We start from the raw sequence: 20,057 nt of genomic DNA on the forward strand, positions 1-20,057 counted from the left end.
AGAAAGTCCATTAAAGTATTAATTATCTGATTCAGCTCTGCGAAGGTCTCTTTTCATATTCAACCCACAATTCATCATTTGAAAAGTTTTTCTAGGATTAAGAATCCTATTTCAAACTGTGATCTTCAAACGTATATAATAGACGATAGATGTTTTAGAAAATTGTTGAATTTTAAATGGTCGTATCCATTATCAGATCGTTTGTAACACTGCTTACCTACCATTGTAATTGGAAAACACACTAATATCGCAGAACTCGGCTCAAACGCTTCATGAATAATATATCCTTAACATCAAACTAAAAATATATCCAGGACCAGTTTTGTCGAACAGGCACTAGACAGTATCTCGTCTCCTACAAACGTTAAGCTACACGTTGGTACTTTAGTCTTTCCCGTTGACCAAAATATTCAAAAGACATTACCGATTCGTTATCAATAGAAAGAATAACAATTCACCAACCTACGCCGGCAAAGATAAAGAATCTGTAATTTAAACAGTTAAAATTGATAATATATAGGTGGAGTGTTTTTTAAATTCGCCGAAAGATCGAGAAATATTTGAATAATTTTTATTGGCTATAATCCATCTAAGTTATCTAAACAATTTCACTGCCTTTCAAGGTTGAAGCAAAAATAAAGAATGAAAATATTTTCCAGTTACAATCCTGCAAATAAAATTCGAATACCGTTTTAATTTGGCAAATATCCATCTCGAGAGTTTTCACTTGTTATTTTAAAACGTTACTAATTTTGCTCAAATTCAAGGAAATTTTAAGAAAATCCGTAACATTGATGAGACACTTGAAACAAAATTAACGTGCCAGAAATGTCATTCTTTAAGATAATTTCCAGAAACTGGTAAAACTTTAATGGAACAAACGTTAGTCTTACCAGCACAAGAAAGGGTTTCCATTCAGAAGTAAACCCAATGAGCAGATCAGCTCCCTTAGTGGTTTAATGGTTTCGCAGCAATGTGATAAAATACATAAGTGTCGGATTAGTCCTAAAGTCTTTTTCGCTAAACATATTCCATAGTGTAAATATTGAACGAGAGGTTTATCCCCACATTAATTTTAAACACAATCACATATCTCTGACTATTGAAATTTTTGAAAAAACTTTAATGCAATATTCTTTATTTAGACGACCAACCACATATTTGAACTTAGGTGCAATAATATCCTGTTCTATTAAAATTTGAATTGCACGGTAGCGTAGCTTTATCAAATTCTTAAGTGTGCAACAAGCGCAGGAGTTAAAAAACATAGAGCAGCAAAAGTCAAAGGCTATCACAACAAAACGAAACTAGAACAATTTATCGGGTACTTTATTTTCTGAGGGCTAAAATCTGGTACAATGCAGGATGTTTTGTTTTTTCATTAGATTCAATTTAATTCCAATTTTCTTCACATGTATTTTGTTGCATAATTAATTAGGTCCGAGCAATAACTACTTCAAGTGATTTGATGTCAAATGATTAAAACAATCTCACATTCAAGCTGATAGATGATTTGGTTTCATGTACTGATCGTTTCAATTCTAATTTCTGGAAGTTTTAAAATTCATACATATTTTTTCAAACGTCATTTTTTTTTATGTATGTAACAAAATGCGTACACTAGATAAGTTTTTTTGGATTTTTGTTTACTTTTCATGGTAGCGGTAGTAAAACTAATATTCATCGATGAATGCATAGTAAAAATTTCAACGTAAACTTCATTTTGCAACATGCAATTTCCGAGAAAGAAATAAGGACTTTTTACGTTGTAACAGTCAAAAAAGAAAAAACTCATTGGATATGGAGTAACAAACTGGATTGAAATTAAGAGATTCCAGTCCGATTTCCATTAACCAATTGCATGGATACCCAATAGCTTCTTGCCAACAATAAAGTCCCAGTCAATAACAAACCTCTCATTCATCACGGGATGTGAAGGTATTGAAATTTCGATAAGTACTATTTGACTCTCTTATAATACGATGCATTCCCACACGAAAACTAGCTTTTCAGAAAGCAATCCCATATCTGCTTCTGATTTCATCTGACAATGCTTTGTATTGATAGGCATATCCATCATAATTTCACTAATTAGAAAATCTTCATTGAATAGAAGACTAAGCAACATATATTCGTTTTTTTTCTACACATCTCTGGCATTTTCAGAAATCCTGAAACAGATTATGGATAAAAATTAAAATAAAACTGTTTTCTTTATGAGAGAAAGAGTAAGTTTATATCATAATTGTTGTATTTTAGGGTTGCTACTATAATATATCAAACATCATCCAGTGAATATAACTAACAATGTCAAACATGGCATCATCAGCAAGCAAGATGTTTTTTGTTGGTTTGGTTTTTTGTTGTGTTTTTTTATTTGTTTTTTTTTGGGGGGGGGGGGGGGGGGTATACAGTCATTATCTAATATATTAGATGTACATGAATATTGCAGAAAACAATTGAAAAATAAAAACACTCAATAAAATGATTTATTCCAGCAGTTCCAGCAGGTGTCAACCACATCTTCTTCACCGTTTTTATATGCAATATGTTTCTGAGTTTCATAAAATGTAATCATTAGCGATATCGCAGCATTTACATTCAGTGTCTTCCCTTTACATCTCATAATGTAGATATGATATTTCAGTCAGAGAACAAGGACATTTTGTATAATTTTCTTTTTATCCAAAAATCCAAAAATAAATTATTTTTTTGTTATTGATATTTAAAGATTGGTTTCATGTTCAAAACAACCTTCAAATTCTTAAGAAATCCTGAAAACTATCACATTCCCAAAACAAATATTCAATTGTTTCTTCTTCTATCTGGCAGGATGTACAATTCTTAATATCTCTAATTTTGATTTTGAATAAGTATGAGTTCGAAGCTAAAGTTTTGTTCAGAATTCTATATTGAAACCATTGCAGTTTACAATTACTTGTAACTTTAAAGGGTAATCTGAAAATTATTTTCCATTCCGTGTAATTTAATTCTAATATTTCATTCCACTTTCTTTTACCAGTAGGTTCTGTGCAGATTTGATTTAGAAGAGTATAAAATTGTCTTGATTTTTTGCATCGTAGAAGAGTATATATACTCGACATATTATCACTAGTGTTCTTAATCTTGAGGTCGTAAATTAAAGTCCCGGCCTTTACAGACACGAACCGTTAACATTCTCTCCATGTCGGAATTAGAATTGAAATTCGCTGGTCTTTCTGAAGAGATCTCAAAAACCGTAGTCATGTTTCATGGTAGACGTTGGCACGATAAAACATCCTCTCTGAACTAGACGCCCGGGTCTAGAGATTCACCGAAAGCTGTAGACGTCTTCTTACGAGTGAAATATCGCTGGGATGTTAAGCAATAACAATGATCGAATCCATTCTGAAAGATTGCCATTGAGATTTGTAGTGATAGAAGTTGGGATTGTCATAAATGCACTGCTCCGTTCCAATTAATAGGATCTTCAATTAAATGTCTGCAAACCACTTGCGGAAGTGTTTGATGGCGAAACATAAAATATTGCGTTCAAAACTCAGTCAAGAGCTAAGCCTTACGTAAACGTCCTCGACCTTGCTGTGAAGGATGCATGAGAATTAACAAGGAAGACAAATGGGTGACAAGGAACACCGAGACGGAGCTGCAGTACAATTAATATTTTATTAATATGCTTCCGGGAACGATTTTTCAACTCAACAGCTTGGTCGATACACGGCTATGTTTCCCAGTGTGCCATGCATCTTACGGAATTGCACCAAAACCAATATGGGTACAAACCTCAGAATCGATCTACAACAGTATTCAAATCGTTACGAAAATATCAACATTATACAAGTATCGACAATACTGCAAGTCACTGTATGTTTTTGTTTATATTGAATTTTACGTTAGCTTAGTATTCAGTGTTACTTGTATTTAGCAGTGATGGTTATTGTGCCTACGCCTACCGTAACATGGCTCTTGGATCCTAAAGACTAACGACTTTCACGCGAGTCTGTCGCAGTCGCCCATAATTTGCAATCTCCCGGTCACGAAAAGGGCGCTCTATCGTGGTCAAAATTTCTACAAAGTGATTCTTTATTGCTCATTAATGCATGCCGAACTTTGTGTCATATTATTCGCGCCCTTTTTAACCACGACAGTTTAATCACAAAGTGATAACCTGAATTAAAGACAATGTTATCTAAAATTGATAAAACACTGGGGGTAATTTCTGAGCCTCTCTACAAATACAGACATGAAAAGCCGACGTAAAACCATCGTGATAGAACTATACATCGACACACAGTGTTTTTACAGTTACTTGCCATCTTCAAAACTCACAAAATCAATTTGTTACAGGAGCAGGATTTCTTTGTTACAATGTGTTATCAAAGATTCATTCTACAGTATAATACTTTAAAATCGATAAATTGAAATTAACATATATATCCAAACGCCTTCGACATTCGTTGCAGATGCGCATGTCCGGTCAAAAACAGTAGTAAAGTTAAGTGTATGATAGAAATATATTTGTGATTTTCATATAATCTAAATCAGTAAAATATGATTTTAAAAAAAGGAATATAGAATACTAAGGGTTGTATAACTATACTTGTATGTATAATTTACTCATTGTCGCTTTCAAATAAACACATCTATAAATAGGCTGTCTCGATTACTTGGGTGTACTGCAAATCTGATTGACTTGGCAAAGGCACCGTCCCTTGGTACCCCCTGTATTCGTGACAACATTTTATAATATTGTTTTATTTTACTACCCATGTAACATCCTTGTTGTACAGCGCATTTTCATTTAGTATTATAAACCAACTCAAGACCAACATCAATGTAGAAACCCTTAACATGTGTACATGGTCTACATCTGTATATTGCATTGTGTAGTTCTATTTAATTGTATACAATACTATTTGATTAAGCTGTCTTGAATATTTAACATCTGTATATGGTATGCATGTGTATATATTGTGAGATCATGTATTTATTTTTGTGCATACTATAAATAAGCTGTCTCGAACACTTAGGGTACAAGACTGCCAGTCTTGGCTCAGGCACCGTCCCTTGGTACCCTCTGAGTTTATAATATTGTTTTACTTTACTTCCCATATAGCACACTTGTTGTACAGCACATTTTCAATCAGTATTGTGATGAGAATTCAATACCTGTGTCAATGTAGAAACCCTTAACATGTGTATTTGGTACACATGTGTATATTGTATCATGTACATGTAGTTATAATGGTTAATTGTTAAAATTGTATATGCCCCCTGAAGGCCCTTGATTGGTGAATAAATGAATAAATATATAATGACAAAATATAATCTAAATGGTAATTAACGCCATAAAAAGTGTGATTTTTGGCACTTTCCCTTTCGCCAGCCTCAGTAACAGTAAACTTCCGCTCCTTCCACACTGATGAGACAGCCCACAAAATAGTTGTGTGTTTACCTTTGTTAGAACGCGTGTCGACCGGTGTCAGGTACATCATCATCTAGTTTTAAATAATTGCTACAGCGAATTTTGCCACGATAATCCAATGAATTATTAGTTTAGAGTACAGAAACGGGTGTTGAACTGAGTGAGTGTTTTCCAAGATGACGACTTTCGTCCCTTGTATTGCATTTGCGGATTTAGGGTGGTTTGGGGTTCAACCCCCCGCCCCTTCCCCCGCTCTTCTTTTCTTTTCTTTTTGAATCAACAAGTCAAGCTTGTTTTATTTTATTTTTTATTTTTTATTTAAATTCTATCAAGAATGTGGTGACTATAAATGAAAGGAAGAAGGAACAAGAATTTTTGTCTAAAATGCATTTAAATACTAGTACACCATTTTGAACCAATCTTTTTAAGATTTTCCCGGGGAGGCCCCCCGAATGGGAGGGGGTTAACTTCCCCTTCACCCTTCAGGCCTCACCCCCCCCCCCCCCCCATTACCCCATTAATGTCTAGATCCACCACTGTATTGATATGATGCTAATTGCAGGAGTGTAATCGAAACGATGTATTAATTACCAAAAAACGTGTCGGCATCATTATCAAAACGACTTCAATAGTGATTTAAAAAGAGGATTCATATTATTATTATTTTTTCCACAATCCAGAAGACAAGCCCCTGTGGTTTATCCTACTTGTACTATCAAATGTTTACAGTATTTGGGTTTGTTCAACCATATAGCTAGTAATTTGTATGGTGTCCGGATAGGGCCATTTGCAAAAGCGTGACTGCGCGTTAGTCACAACGAGCCGTCACGCCAACAAGCAACGCGCCTTCGCACTCTCACGCCAACAAGCTTCGCGCAGACAAGCAACGCGCCTTCGCGCTCTCATGACAACAATCAACGCGCCTTCGCGCTCTTACACCAACGAGCAACACACCTTGTCGTGAGAGCGCGAAGGCGCGTTGTTTGTTGTCGTGAGAGCGCGAAGGCGCGTTGTTTGTCTACGCGAAAGTGCGTTGCTTGTTGGCGTGAGAGCGCGAAGGCGCGTTGTTTGTCTACGCGAAAGTGCGTTGCTTGTTGGCGTGACGGCGTGTTGTGACTAACACGCAGTCACGCTTTTGCAAATGGCCCTATTCGGACACCATAGGTTTCCGTATTTATCTATTAAGAATTAATTTTAAACAGCATTGATTGTTTCGATATAGAAATCTGCATTACTGGGATATTGCAAGCATTCATATCAGGACCATTATTGCCTCAATTTCTAAAATTGGCGAGATAATGAATAAATTAACAACATAAAACAATTGAAATATAGGTTAGCTATACAATGAAGTAGCTATTGAACTTATATTGGTGAACACTGGCACTCGTTGGGTGTGAAAATTCACCCACAAGTTCGCGAATTTTTAAAGACAAACTCGGCCAATTTTATCAATATAAGTTCAATAACCCTATAGTATTGATTTATCGGCCATCACTGATGAACGACGAGTGTTAGTGCAAGTTCCAAATCTAGAATTATTCTTCAATAAATATCTTTAATAGTTACGAAATCCTCAATGTCATTTCAATGACATGTGAATATAACCCATTAGTTACTCTAGATCGCAGTAATAGACAGGCATTCTGTATATAGGTCAACGCTCGAATGCCATTAAATTTGGAGTATCGTTTTCAATGCAACACTGTCTCGGTTTGATCCTATAGGAAGTTTTAATGACTAGGAGTGTAATGAAACTAATCCTAGATAGGAAGTCGATTCTCAATATACGGGACAGTGTTTTTCTTTGTATTGATTAAAAGATGAGGTTCACCAGTGAGTTTAGTGTCGTTAATATCGACTTTTTCCTGAATGCTGTTTAACATGTAATTTGCCTTTTTTCCAATGAACGTAATAGTATTGAGGTTTTTGAAAACTAGGACGTTCCTTTGTACTGGTCTACAAAATATCAGTGGCCTATTTCTTTTTTACTTATAACCTCGATATATTATGCACGTGCAACGTTATTCCTTTGGCATTAGGACAGCAATTTTAACACAATCGTTATAAGGAACTTGGGGGTAAACTGAATATTTCATATCACGTAATTATTTTGGCCTAAGAATAGCATTCGTTTGGATAATTGCTTCGTCAAGGCTTTACAATACTTAAGTAGAACGAATTGAAAATTGGCCATTTCATATTTTGTGTTATATGATACATTAAATGAAGGTCTTAAAAACATCATCCCTGTAAATGAATACCTACTAAGTAATATTATTTTTTAAATACACTAAACTCACATCAGATTTGAAATCATAATATAAATTGAGAAGTGCAACATCAGCCCATATTTTTAGAAAAAATGGCACATTTTGAGATATTGATGAATATGATTTTTGAGGACTTCTGGTCATTATTTGTATTCAATTGAAACTTCAGGATGTACGTGAAGTCCAATGTATACTAACATTGTTCTGTCTGGATAACAAACGATGGGAGATTGAAAACTGCTGATGGCATATGCTTTAATATACATATCTTAAGTACATATCATTAATTACATGTGTAAATATCTATGCTGAATATATACATTTGATTTCAACTCTTTCTAAGCGTCAAGAAACTTTGCTACGAGCACATGACCATTCGGGGTACCAATCCAGAGAACTGGTTCCTCATACTGCTGGTCTATGGCCAAGGCGTTAATACCGGACATCCCCGGTCCTTCTAACGTGAATCGCTTCAGGACTCGTCCTTTGACAGAGGTTACGTGGACGGTAAGCGGTACAAACTCCAAAGGGCAAACGGCGCTTAATAGATTGTCATTCGAATCTACTATGATAGACTTGCCCTCCCAATCTTCTTCAGGTTTGTACTTCGAACATGATTTGCCGGATGCATCAACAACTATTAGATGCTTATTATCGACGACGCAAACATCTCCTTTTGATGTTTCCGTCACATATCTTGGAGCAGAAAACATCGGTTGGTCTGCAGAATCTAAGCATATTTCTTTTAAGAGCATGCCCTTGTCGGAGAAGATTGCAACTTTTCCAGGAGTGTTTGATTTCTGCAAGCACACCAAAAGCTGGTCATCTTTGTTAGTGTGAAGACCAAACGTGTTGTATGGGGCTAGGTTCTCAAATTCTGTTATCGTATAGTCCGGTTTGATGACGTGTATTGCCGACTGACCACTGGAACAGAAAAGGTTACCAAACCGGTTAACTGTGGTGTAGGTAGGCAGAAATTTAACTACATATTCCTGATGAATATGCCCAGACCTCAGCACTAAGTACACTCGGTAATTTAGTGTTGTCACCCAGGCCTTGCCGTCAGGACGTATCTGTATGCTGTAGATACTGGACCTTCCATTTTCGGGTTTGAATTTCAGTTCGAACTCGAACTCATTTCTATAAGAAGTCTTCTGATCAGAGTCAAAACTTTTGTCTTCCACTAGTGTTCCAACTACGGACCGTAGACTCTGCTTTCCAACTTCTATTTTTAGAGGCTTTGGGAGATCCGTAGCTGCTGAGCTTGAAATCTGCATTGCTGCCAGCTTTGGTAGGGTGTCTTTCGCAAATTGTTCCACCGTATCGTCATCAGCATCTTGTAAACTTGACAGAATCTGCCGGATGTACTTTACTTGTTTTGTATGTTTCTCTTTCAATGTTTGGGTTTCTTTTATGAAATGCTCAAGAGAAGTTTTGTCGGTAGCATATTTCTCATCAATGGCGTGAATCATTTCTTTCTCAATGCTTTCTAGATTTTCCCTCAGTTTCTCTCCCAACTCGGAAATTTCGGCCTTGTTTTCAGTCACGATTCTATCGTATTCAGAGCGGTATTTTTCATATTGGTCGACTGTGTGATCAAACATAGACAATGCCGTTTCCTTTTCGTCGACTTTTTCCAGAATTTCTTCTATTTTTGGATGTGTTTTGCGTATTTCAACTGCCATTGTTTTCCCAGTGTCATTTTCCTGCAGTGAAATATTTTGGCCTTGACCTTCAGAGGAGGACTTCAAAAAACTTAGAATTGTGTGATGTTTCGTTCCTGCAAGTTTAAGATGATATCTGTAACATGAATCGCATAATCTTTGTTGACAGTCCATGCATTTCCAATTTGCGAAAGAATCCATTTCACAGAGATCACAATTAACGGGCGCTTGAGCTCCACCATTCTCCATTTTTAAGAGATTTCCCTGGGCACTTCCGCGTTGAAGTTTGGAAGTTTGTTGACACTAATGGAGCAGTTGATCCTCCCTATGACACGTTTGTAAAGAAGTATCCTTCTCAACAAATCTGCTTATATGTGCAATTTCCAATGTGTCTAAGTGACTACATCCGATGAAATTAAACTGGGAAAGTTACCAAGGAAGAAAGACATAGAAACAAAGAGATATAAGTAGTCCACGTATTCATCAAGTGAATTCGCTGTGCAGGTCACTTTGTGATTTACGGCGCACCGTTTGTGTCATATTAAAATGTCCGTATAAATGCGGTATCACATGCCTTTGTACTCTCTGACCACACACACGTGTGCAAATACTACAATGACCTACCTGTCCATATTAGAAACCTTTTACTCTTGCATCATTTAAAACTGCTATAAAAATATGTACTACAATAAACCAAATAAACTGTTTAATCATGGTAAACGCAATGCAAACATCTTGCATTGCCAATTGAGAAATAATGCTAGTAATCTAAATTTTGATTTACATAGTCAATTTCTACGAGATGATGCTACTTGTGATTTGTGTGGTCACCCTGCTGAAAATACTCATTATTTTTTCTTTGAATGTGTTCAGTTCTCAGTACGAAGAATTGCTCTTTTAGAGTCAATAAATGCAATGCAACTACAAGTTCCCATATCATTAAACTTATTGCTCAGTGGTGATGAGATTCTTGAGTTCAAAGATAACTTAAAGATTTTTGAATATGTTCAGAAATACATTTTGGAAAGCAAAAGATCTATAAAATGCATTTAATACCTGAGAGTTTGTTATGTATGTCTGTTCTTATCCTGTTGAGTCGGTACTCTCAAAAAAATTCTCTCCTTCCCTGTTGTACTTATTCGTTTTCTTTCACTAGTTTTATTTGATTTAATTTTGTTCTCTTTTGTATGTCGTTTAGTTCCCATTAACCACCCCACATTTCTATTTTTTTAGCCTATTATTCATATCAAGAAATCACACTCATTATATAATCATTATAGCTGGAATGACTTATTATCCTTTTACTTCATATCTATATTGTAATTTCTTGTGTGTGTAATTATGTAGACTTTACCTTGTACTTTAAAAGGAGAAGACTTATATAGGCGTTGCCTGCTGCCTAATCCTTATTATGTTATTCATAATGAAATACTGTTTACATTAAACACTACAATAAAACATTTTGTGAGTCGGAAATAAGTGATTTGGATATCTATCGACACAACTTAAAGTCAACGGATGTTTGCCTATCCTACCGTAAGGTACCTCCTTACATCAATTGCAAAGTCATAAGTGATATAAAAATAGTACATGTAATCGAGGCCAACAGTGAAAAATTCACCCCGAGATAACCATGTTCCGTTGTCGGGAAATGTTTCCCGTTGCTAGGCACTATAACCTTATTTACTCCCACAGGGAAACGTCATTATTTTTTGGTTTTTACATTTATCGGACAATCAGATTGTTGTATTTTACATGAAAATATATTGATACACGCTGTTTTCAACAGATTTTCTACTTCTATATAACGTCTTTGAAATGATTGACAATTTATTTTTATTATATATTCATGTATATATAAGATAGTTTAAAATCACAGAGAAGTGCATTAGACGTCTCAAGATCAAGTCTGTTAAAACCGTGTCTGGAGAGTGTGAGGAATTCATACCTTCTGGATATTTTCGTAAATTACCAAGAGCAAGTAAATTTATATATGTCTTTGCCATTACCGGTACTTATGCTGGAATAAACTGATTTAAAATTCGTTATACTTATAGTCTGATACCTAGTATTCTTTGTCGCGGATTTGGTTTTGGTAATAACATTAAAAAGGTAATGAGAAAGTCGAATTGAAATACAGTGGGTATTTAAAACAAACCTCCGTGAATGCTCTTTTGTTTACGATGTGAACATTTTAGAACATAAGAAAAACCTAATCTGTTTTCGTATTACAGCCGGTTAATGGTTTTAACCTTTTTGTGTGCATGCTTAGGCAGGATACATTCATTCCATTTAGTCAATGAAAGCTGACTAATGTCGTCTCTGTTTTTGTACAGTATGCATGTACCAGTACGATAATGGTAGATGTAATGGTGGCGGACGCCTATTTACTCAAACACTACTCAAAATTAACTAAGGGACAGTTTGTATAAAGTACCTCGGTTGCAATGTTCTTCATTCTCAACATAAATATCACTTTCAAAAGGGGAAGTGAAAATGTTCTACACGATACCTAGGTTACAACTCCACCTAGTGTTAACCAAAATCAATGACTACGAAACAACCAGTCTTAACAACTAATAATTATTTTGTCTTTTAAAGGAGGTGGTAAGAAGATGGACGTAGAGATTATGTATACAATTTTTTTCATAATGTTTAACACTGTGGGAAAGAATAGACGCTTTGTCATTGATCTTATTTGAATAAAAATGTCTATAAACTTACATAGAGATAAGGTTTGCAATAATGTATAACAATGGACGTTTGGAAACGGTCTTGTGTACAAAGTATGTTAACACACATCGTGAAGGCCATTAATTATTTTTAACAGTGTATTTTAAAAATCAATACACTACCGAGGCCAGCATTGTGCGTTGAAGATAATAATTTTCTTTTCGGGAATATTTTTCTAGATTAAAAAGAGAGCAAACATTGAGAGATTAAATTGGTTTATACAATACAATGATCCAAGAAGAAGATTACTTTTACCAAAAATGAACCAAAATTACTGTGATCGTTTCGCCATGTAGGAACAATATCCAATACATGTCGAGAGCAACCTTTTATGGCTATTCATATGAGTAAAAATCTAATTCACTTTCTGCACACATATCGACAAAAGACTTCGAAACTGAAACGGACCCAGCTGAATGAAACTCCTATATACGCTGTACGATCAATTAAAAAGCGTCTGTGTGTTTTACCGAGCTCAAGGCTAATGTGGACATGTACAGGTTTATAAATTTACACGTTGAAGATTAATGTCTAATGACACGTGCATGAACTGCATATAGGATACGCGAAACTAATTATTCCCGGAGACTCTCCAATATTAGTATATCCCCTTTCGTTACAATCTATTCATGCCTAGTACAATGCTACGCTTGGTGCCTATGATCGAATCATTAAATTTGCAGAGACTCGGTTCATAGTGTCATCGAATTTCAGCACATGAAACAGCTTTCTGTATAAATAAATTTTGCAATAAATTGATATCCTATTTGCCAACAAATTCCGGAGAAACTCGTCAGGAATTCGCATTTAGAATCATGATATACGATGAAAACACGCGGATTGCTTTGATATTTTTAATCTGCGTGTAAATGTGACGTCACCTATTTTTAAACTTTTTGTAATTTCAGATGTGTCGACGGTTCATTATGGAAATACCAGCATGAAATTAAAATCGACGTCTCAAACTCTGGATGCAAACTGAAACGGTTACATACCATGATAAGTCAAAACCATTCTAAAATAGTGTGGGTATTTAACATGAATGTTGAAACGACTGACGAAAAATGTGTGGGTCGGACTCATTATGAAGTAAAACTTAATCTGATGATCTACTTTATTAGTACGTGTAGTCTCCTCTGCTTCATTCACATGGCTTCTGCAGTCGTCTATTTTTTATTAAGAAAGAATATCATATGAACAGATTACTATCACAACGTAAGAATTAAATCTTTAACAGCTGATAACAATCACTGAAGCTTTATACATGATATATCTAAGGTTATAGAACCGCGAGTCCCTGGTTACTCGAGCTTAAAAATGGGGAGGATGTTTTGATCATTGTTCCACTAATGGGCCGATCCCATACCATCGTCTCCACGTTTGTGTACTCTTGTACATTAACTAAAATGAAAATCATGAGACCTTCTCTTGTTGAGGCCTTTCGTATGCTAATATGATGTACTCATTTACCACAGTGCTTTGCGTTATCAAAACCTTTGAGCAACGTATTATTATACTGAATTCATCAAAAGCCAGTCCACAATAGCAAAGTACCTTGGACCACAATAAGGGTGAAATTTATGAAAATTGATTTGCAATATCAGCCTCCATAAAATTGCACCAGAGAAAGGACAAACGATCAAGTGGAGAACATTGGGTGTATGGAGATTCTGTACTTTTGTTCAACATCAGACGAATATAACACTGAGAAGAGCAGGCATAAAAATATTTCAAGAAGTTATAGGATTTGTACATTTTGTAACCAAAATGAGTTACAAGACGAATTTCATTTTATTTTAAAATGCCCTTTTTATAACGGTTTAAGAATTAAATATATCAATTTTTTTTAGTAGGCCTACTATGCAATTTAAAAGCCTTTGCCGGAACTGGTTTAGTATATTTTTCTGTTTCTTCAATGACAGTGCAACCGTGACTCACGAATGTGATGGTCGTATTTATCTTTTCGTTTTCTCGTATTCAGGGATGGTTTCATTACTCATGGCTTCAGATTACCACCCAATTTTTGTTTTTTAAAAACCGACCATTTAAAGGTTATTCCTATCTCTTCTCTCTGCATTTGACAAACATAAAGTTAAAGATACACCTATTGAAGAGCGCATAATACCCCTCAATACAACTGCACGTTAAATCCCCAAAATTGGAGGAAAGTAAATAAAAACCTGTATTAAAGTGTCGGGTTTGCATTTTGAGATTATCAGACGTTCAATTTATCTTTATTGGTCCTATTCGACTCTTAAAAACCTGGTGAACTTGATTATTGTTATATGCAATACTACAGCGTTTCGTAAACGATTGCAATACCCTTTCTTTGACAGCAAACAACTATGGCTTTTAATTCATATCAGAATAATCCAAAATGTTATTTAAGATCAACAGAATTCAAACTATTTAAAACAAGAGAAATATTGTCTTACCTGTTCATTCAGAAAAAAGGTCAAATCGATTTCCAAACGCTATGAATTCCTGGTAAAGAAAAATCAATTCCTGAACCGACTGTAGACAATGTCAGTTATTCCTCCATAAAGTTAATTTCCACGGCAGGTGAAAATCCTCTACTGGGGAAAAAATCTCTAATTACTCGCTTTTCGTCCAATACACAAGTTGAAATACCCGTGAAATAATTATTTGAATACTCCAATCAAAACTCGAAAAGCCTGGCGTATAATCTAAATTTTCTCCCGAACATTTAAAGACAAAAATAATTTCACGACTTTTTAAAATTGAAATCCACAGTTGAAAAATGTTTTTATCTGAATTTCCAAGGACACCTTCCTTCTATGACTGCAATTTTCTTTTCTCCGAACAACCGAATGTTCAACACATGCAAACATTCAAAACTATTTTGTCACTTGTAAATCGTAGTAATTTCGTAGAGTTGAATCCGCTTAGTTCCATTATCAGGCTAATTACCCTACAATGCAAACCACGCAGAGAGTATAAATTGCCCCCCTTACGAATAACAAAGTCTACCTGAGCTCCGCGCTTGAGTGCGCCAGGTATATACAATATACCTAATCAACAATGCAGCGCTGGGTGTTTTTAAATTGTTGAATTTTATTCGTAATCAATAAATTATAAGAGGCCTTCCAGGGATTGAATTTGAATTACAGAAATTTATAGAAAATTCTGATATATCTTTTAACATTTTCATTTGACAGAAATATTATACATTTTGTGACCTTCAGAAAGAATAACACATCGATCATTTTTAAAAGAGCCGTTGGATACATTGAAATGTATCTGAAAACTTTTCCTAGATCATTGCACAACACACCAGTCAATGAGAGTAGATGAATTAATACATAAAAGGTTGCTGAAATTTTGAGATGTTGAGCTGTTGATATGAGAATAAAAGAACAAATCACAATCACTATATACTCATATTTCTCCCCTCTAGCTTCCATCTCTCTCCATATTCACCACCACAGTTCACCACCACTACCACAAATCACCTCCACTACCACAGTTCACCACCACTACCACAGATCACCTCCACTACCACAGTTCACCACCACTACCACAGTTCAGCTCCACTACCGCAGTCAATCTCCACTACCACAGTCCACCTCCACTACCGCAGTTCACCACCGTTACCACAGTTCATTTCCACTACCACAATTCACCACCACTACCACAGTTCATCTCCACCACCACAGTTCATCACCACTACCACAGTTCACCACCACTACCACAGTTCATCTCCACTACCACAGTTCATCTCCACTACCACGATTTATCACCGCTACCACAGTTCACCACCGCTACCACAGCTCATTTCCACTACCACAGTTTATCACCACTACCACAGTTCATCTCCACTACCACAGTTCACCACCGCTACCACAGTTCACCACTACCATAGTTCATCACCACTACCACAGTTCATCTCCACTACCACAGTTCACCACCGCTACCACAGTTCATTTCCACTACCACAGTTCACCACCACTACCACAGTTCATCACCACTACCACAGTTCATCACCACTACCACAGTTCATCACCACCACCACAGTTTATAGCCACTACCACAGTTCATCTCCACTACCACAGTTCACCACCACCACTACAGTTCATCACCACTACCACAGTTCACCACCGCTACTACAGTTCATCTCACTACCACAGTTTACCCCCACTACCACAGTTCACCACCACTACCACAGTTCACCATCACTACCACAATCACCACCACTACCACAGTTCAGTACCACTACCACAGTTTATCTCCGCAACCACCGTTCTCCATCACTACCGCATTCGACTACCGCATGTGTATCATGGTCTTTCGCACTATTCTTTGTCTTATCAGTCCATTCCTAATTGACTTTAAAATGTCATTCAGATAGTATGTAGCTATGGTGATTCCCCTACTCTAGAAAGCAATGACTGGGACCAAATGCAACACCTTTGCTATCATCGCCAGCCAGAAGTTTTTAAAAGAACTGGCCGAAAACCTTTGCCTTAAGAATACTCTTTGCAGTACATGTTCAACTTTCAACCTTTATCCTTCAGACTTTTTATCATCATTATTATTATCATCATCATTATTATCATGCTTGTCATGCATTTCAATCATCTCACTTCGAATTTGATTCCGACGCGTTTGAGTGTACAGTTATCGAATGGGACCATGAATCATTAAGGTAGCTCCACCCTCAGAATGGGACCATTAAGCATTAAGGTAGCTCCACCCTCAGAATGGGACCATTAATCATTAAGGTAGCTCCACCCTCAGAATGGGACCATTAAGCATTAAGGTAGCTCCACCCTCAGAATGGGACCATTAAGCATTAAGGTAGATCCACCCTCAGAATGGGACCATTAAGCATTAAGGTAGCTCCACCCTCAGAATGGGACCATTAAGCATTAAGGTAGATCCACCCTCAGAATGGGACCATTAAGCATTAAGGTAGCTCCACCCTCAGAATGGGACCATTAAGCATTAAGGTAGCTCCACCCTCAGAATGGGACCATTAAGCATTAAGGTAGCTCCACCCTCAGAATGGGACCATTAATCATTAAGGTAGCTCCACCCTCAGAATGGGACCATTAAGCATTAAGGTAGCTCCATCCTCAGAATGGGACCATTAAGCATTAAGGTACCTCCACCTTCATAATGAGACCATTAAGCATTAGGTAGTTCCACCCTCAGAATAGGACCATTAAGCATTAAGGTAGCTCCACCCTCAGAATGGGACCATTAAGCATTAAGATAGCTCCACCCTCAGAATGGGACCATTAAGCATTAAAGTAGCTCCACCCTCAGAATGGGACCATTAATCATTAAAGTAGCTCCACCCTCAGAATGGGACCATTAAGCATTAAGGTAGCTCCACCCTCAGAATAGGACCATTAAGTATTAAGGTAGCTCCACCTTCAAAATGGGACCATTAAGCATTAAGGTAGCTCCATCCTCAGAATGGGACCATTAAGCATTAAGATAGCTCCACCCTCAGAATGGGACCACTAAGCATTAAGGTAGCTCCACCCTCATGTGACTTTTCAATATCAATGCAATGGTTCAAAATAAAAATATAACTATATTATTCCTACTTTTAAAATATAGTTTAATTTAATCAATAGCCAATAAAATTGTGTTTCAGCACTCTAAGACACCTTAAGACTGCCATAAGACAGTAATACCTGCACACAGGTGATTGCCTTTAAATATACAAATGTACTCTCGACCGTACCTGAGTAACTAGCAAAGAAAGCATAATAGTTATTTTATAATTTACTTGAGTATATATGATCAAAGAACTAGGCACGCTAACTCTGGATTCCCGCCTACCTTTTCAACTCGTATATTTTTAAAAAGCTTTGCAATTTTGCTGATATTTTTTTAAATGCAAATTAAAATCCATTAGAAATTGATTATTAACCTTAATACCATTGTTAATTAGTTGTTCTTAATTTCAACTCCTTTTGATTAGAGGATAGAAAAAATATGTTTCTTGAAACCGGGCTTAAAATGTCATATATATTTAAAATGCTTATTGATATTAATAAATAACCATTAATTTGTCAATATTTTTTATATTATTGAGTAAAAAATGGTTAATCATCATTTCTCACATAACCTCATTTGCAATTGATCTTCGCTGTGTTTTGGTCTATAAACATATGTTCCCCCTCCCCGTGAAACAACAAAAGATTTAGGAATAAATTTGCTAAATGCCAATTTATAATGCCTGCAAAAGGAAATTTGTGTTTCACGGGGATGGGGGAGGGAGATGTTTTAAAAATGTTTATTTTCCATTGATTCCTATATATGTGAAATACATGATTTTTAACCCAAATTATTGAGTTATCTCTCTCTCAAAAATCATTTTAAAATTGTAACTTTTAAAAATGACCGGAAAGTAGGGCGTGAAACTATACTATCGTTCGCAGTTCTTTAGCTTAAAATGCTTAGCTGAGAATATGACCTCTGGGCCTCTGGGAGGAATATCTTACCTCCAGAAATTACAATTTTCATCTTGATTTCAAATGTACTTTTATATATGTACATGCATAAGGCGGTGATTAACGGTAGTGATAATGTATACTATTTAGATGTGGTAATGAACATGTGGCGGTAATTTTGAGAATATAGTGATAATTTAATGCAACCTGGCCTCTCATTTTCATATTTCATATAATTGATTCATACCTTGATACAGAATAAATTCATAACTTCAATAAATTACGGTTGAAAAGGAGTTGTGGAAGGAAGATTTTTGGGTTGTTTTTTATTTTTTTAAAGAGAGGGGCATGTTTTGAATTTCTGTCCCTAATAGGACACTCATGAGAATTTCATAATTCATATTCAATTATGAATAAATATTTGTAAATGTGCTTTGGTATATTCTTCCTTCACATATTTCAAAAGATGCATTGAGTATTCTGTTGGGCAAGTGCACTGGGATAGTCTCCGCCCCCTTTATTATAGGATTACTCAAATGTCTTAAAACGGGTATAATTGTTGTTACCCTGGTCCGTCCGTCCGTTTTTCACATTTTTGTCTTTCTTACACTCCTCTTTCATTTCAAGCAGTAACCAAACAATCTTTTGGAACATTATAGGTGGTGTCCTATGGATGTGAAATAAGCTTTCGGATTTTTTCTATTTTACCTTAGAGGCAAAATTGCCCAATGTTTTAAACATCCTGGAGCCAAGAACTCCTCGTTCATTTTACGCAATATAGTCAAATCATTTGGGAAATGATTGGACGGTGGTGTCCTGTAGACGTGCAAAAGCTTTCAGAATTTTCATGTTCACCCTGGGGCCAAATAGGGGTCGAAAACGTAATTTTTCTACAAAAACCCACTCTTACATTTTTCGCAATAGACTACCTTATTCACTGGGTACAATAAAAAAAAATCCGGTAAACTATTTGATACTTTAAAAGTTTATATCTTCTATATAAACTACATTCAATTTTTTAAAACTCCAATGTTGGTATTTCTCTACTGTTTGTCTATTATACAATGATTTCCCTGTTTGTCTATTATACAATGATTTCCCTGATATTCACAATTAATTTATATGTATTTATAAAGAAGCATGTTTATCATTTACAGATAGACATACAGAATATGAATCTATTCTGGAATATTAATTTTAGATATTTACAAATACATAAAACACACAAAACGAATGATATTGGTCTATTGTGTACTGAGAATGTCAAAAGATTGAATCCCCATTGCATAAAGAAAAGCTTATTATATAGTTACATCTGCCAAAAAGGTGTGTATAGAAGATAGAGGAAATTGATACATTGTGTGTCGGGGGAAAAAATGATCCTCTGCCGTAACAGCGACTGCACAGCCACTGCCGTGACCAGGATTCGAACCTGGGTTGTCGCGGCCACAACGCGAAGTACTAACCACTATACGATCACGGCTATCTGAGGACATGATTGTCTATACAATAAATTTAATATATATACATAACATTG

The 20,057-nt window shown here is 35.8% G+C and overlaps 3 protein-coding genes and 1 non-coding gene across 6 annotated transcripts in view; 1 reads left to right on the plus strand and 3 right to left on the minus strand.

Annotated features, from left to right (window-relative positions):
• The window catches only part of LOC125679613 (uncharacterized), a 29,886-nt gene extending 14,760 nt beyond the window's left edge, over positions 1 to 15,126 (minus strand). Inside the window, exon 1 of one of the 3 annotated variants that reach the window (XM_048918958.2) lies at positions 14,528 to 15,126. The gene's annotated coding sequence lies outside the window, so the exon portion shown is untranslated. Of the gene's footprint in view, positions 1 to 221; positions 494 to 893; positions 1,130 to 14,527 lie in introns of those variants that run through there. The other 2 variants (XM_048918960.2, XM_048918959.2) reach the window with 2 other exon arrangements.
• Positions 8,034 to 9,608, minus strand: LOC125679931 (uncharacterized). Its single transcript, XM_048919379.2, has one exon. The coding sequence runs from the start codon at positions 9,606 to 9,608 to the stop codon at positions 8,034 to 8,036; it is 1,575 nt and encodes a 524-aa protein (XP_048775336.2).
• A 329-nt stretch (positions 15,127 to 15,455) lies between the features above and the next one.
• Positions 15,456 to 16,439, plus strand: LOC125679932 (histidine-rich glycoprotein-like). Its single transcript, XM_048919380.2, has one exon. It carries the CDS (start codon positions 15,456 to 15,458, stop codon positions 16,437 to 16,439), a length of 984 nt encoding a protein of 327 aa, XP_048775337.2.
• Positions 16,440 to 19,931: 3,492 nt separating this feature from the next.
• Positions 19,932 to 20,003, minus strand: Trnah-gug (transfer RNA histidin (anticodon GUG)). Its single transcript has one exon. It is a non-coding gene; the product is annotated as a tRNA-His (tRNA).
• Between the last annotated feature and the right edge of the window lie 54 nt (positions 20,004 to 20,057).

Source organism: Ostrea edulis, chromosome 2 (assembly GCF_947568905.1).
Source record: "Ostrea edulis chromosome 2, xbOstEdul1.1, whole genome shotgun sequence".
In the NCBI taxonomy this organism is placed as follows: Eukaryota; Metazoa; Mollusca; class Bivalvia; order Ostreida; family Ostreidae; genus Ostrea; species Ostrea edulis.

Coding starts and splice junctions, on each gene's coding strand:
- LOC125679931 (XM_048919379.2), bottom strand. CDS start 9,608: ATGGAGAATGGTGGAGCTCAAGCGCCCGTTAATTGTGATCTCTGTGAA.
- LOC125679932 (XM_048919380.2), top strand. CDS start 15,456: ATGAGAATAAAAGAACAAATCACAATCACTATATACTCATATTTCTCC.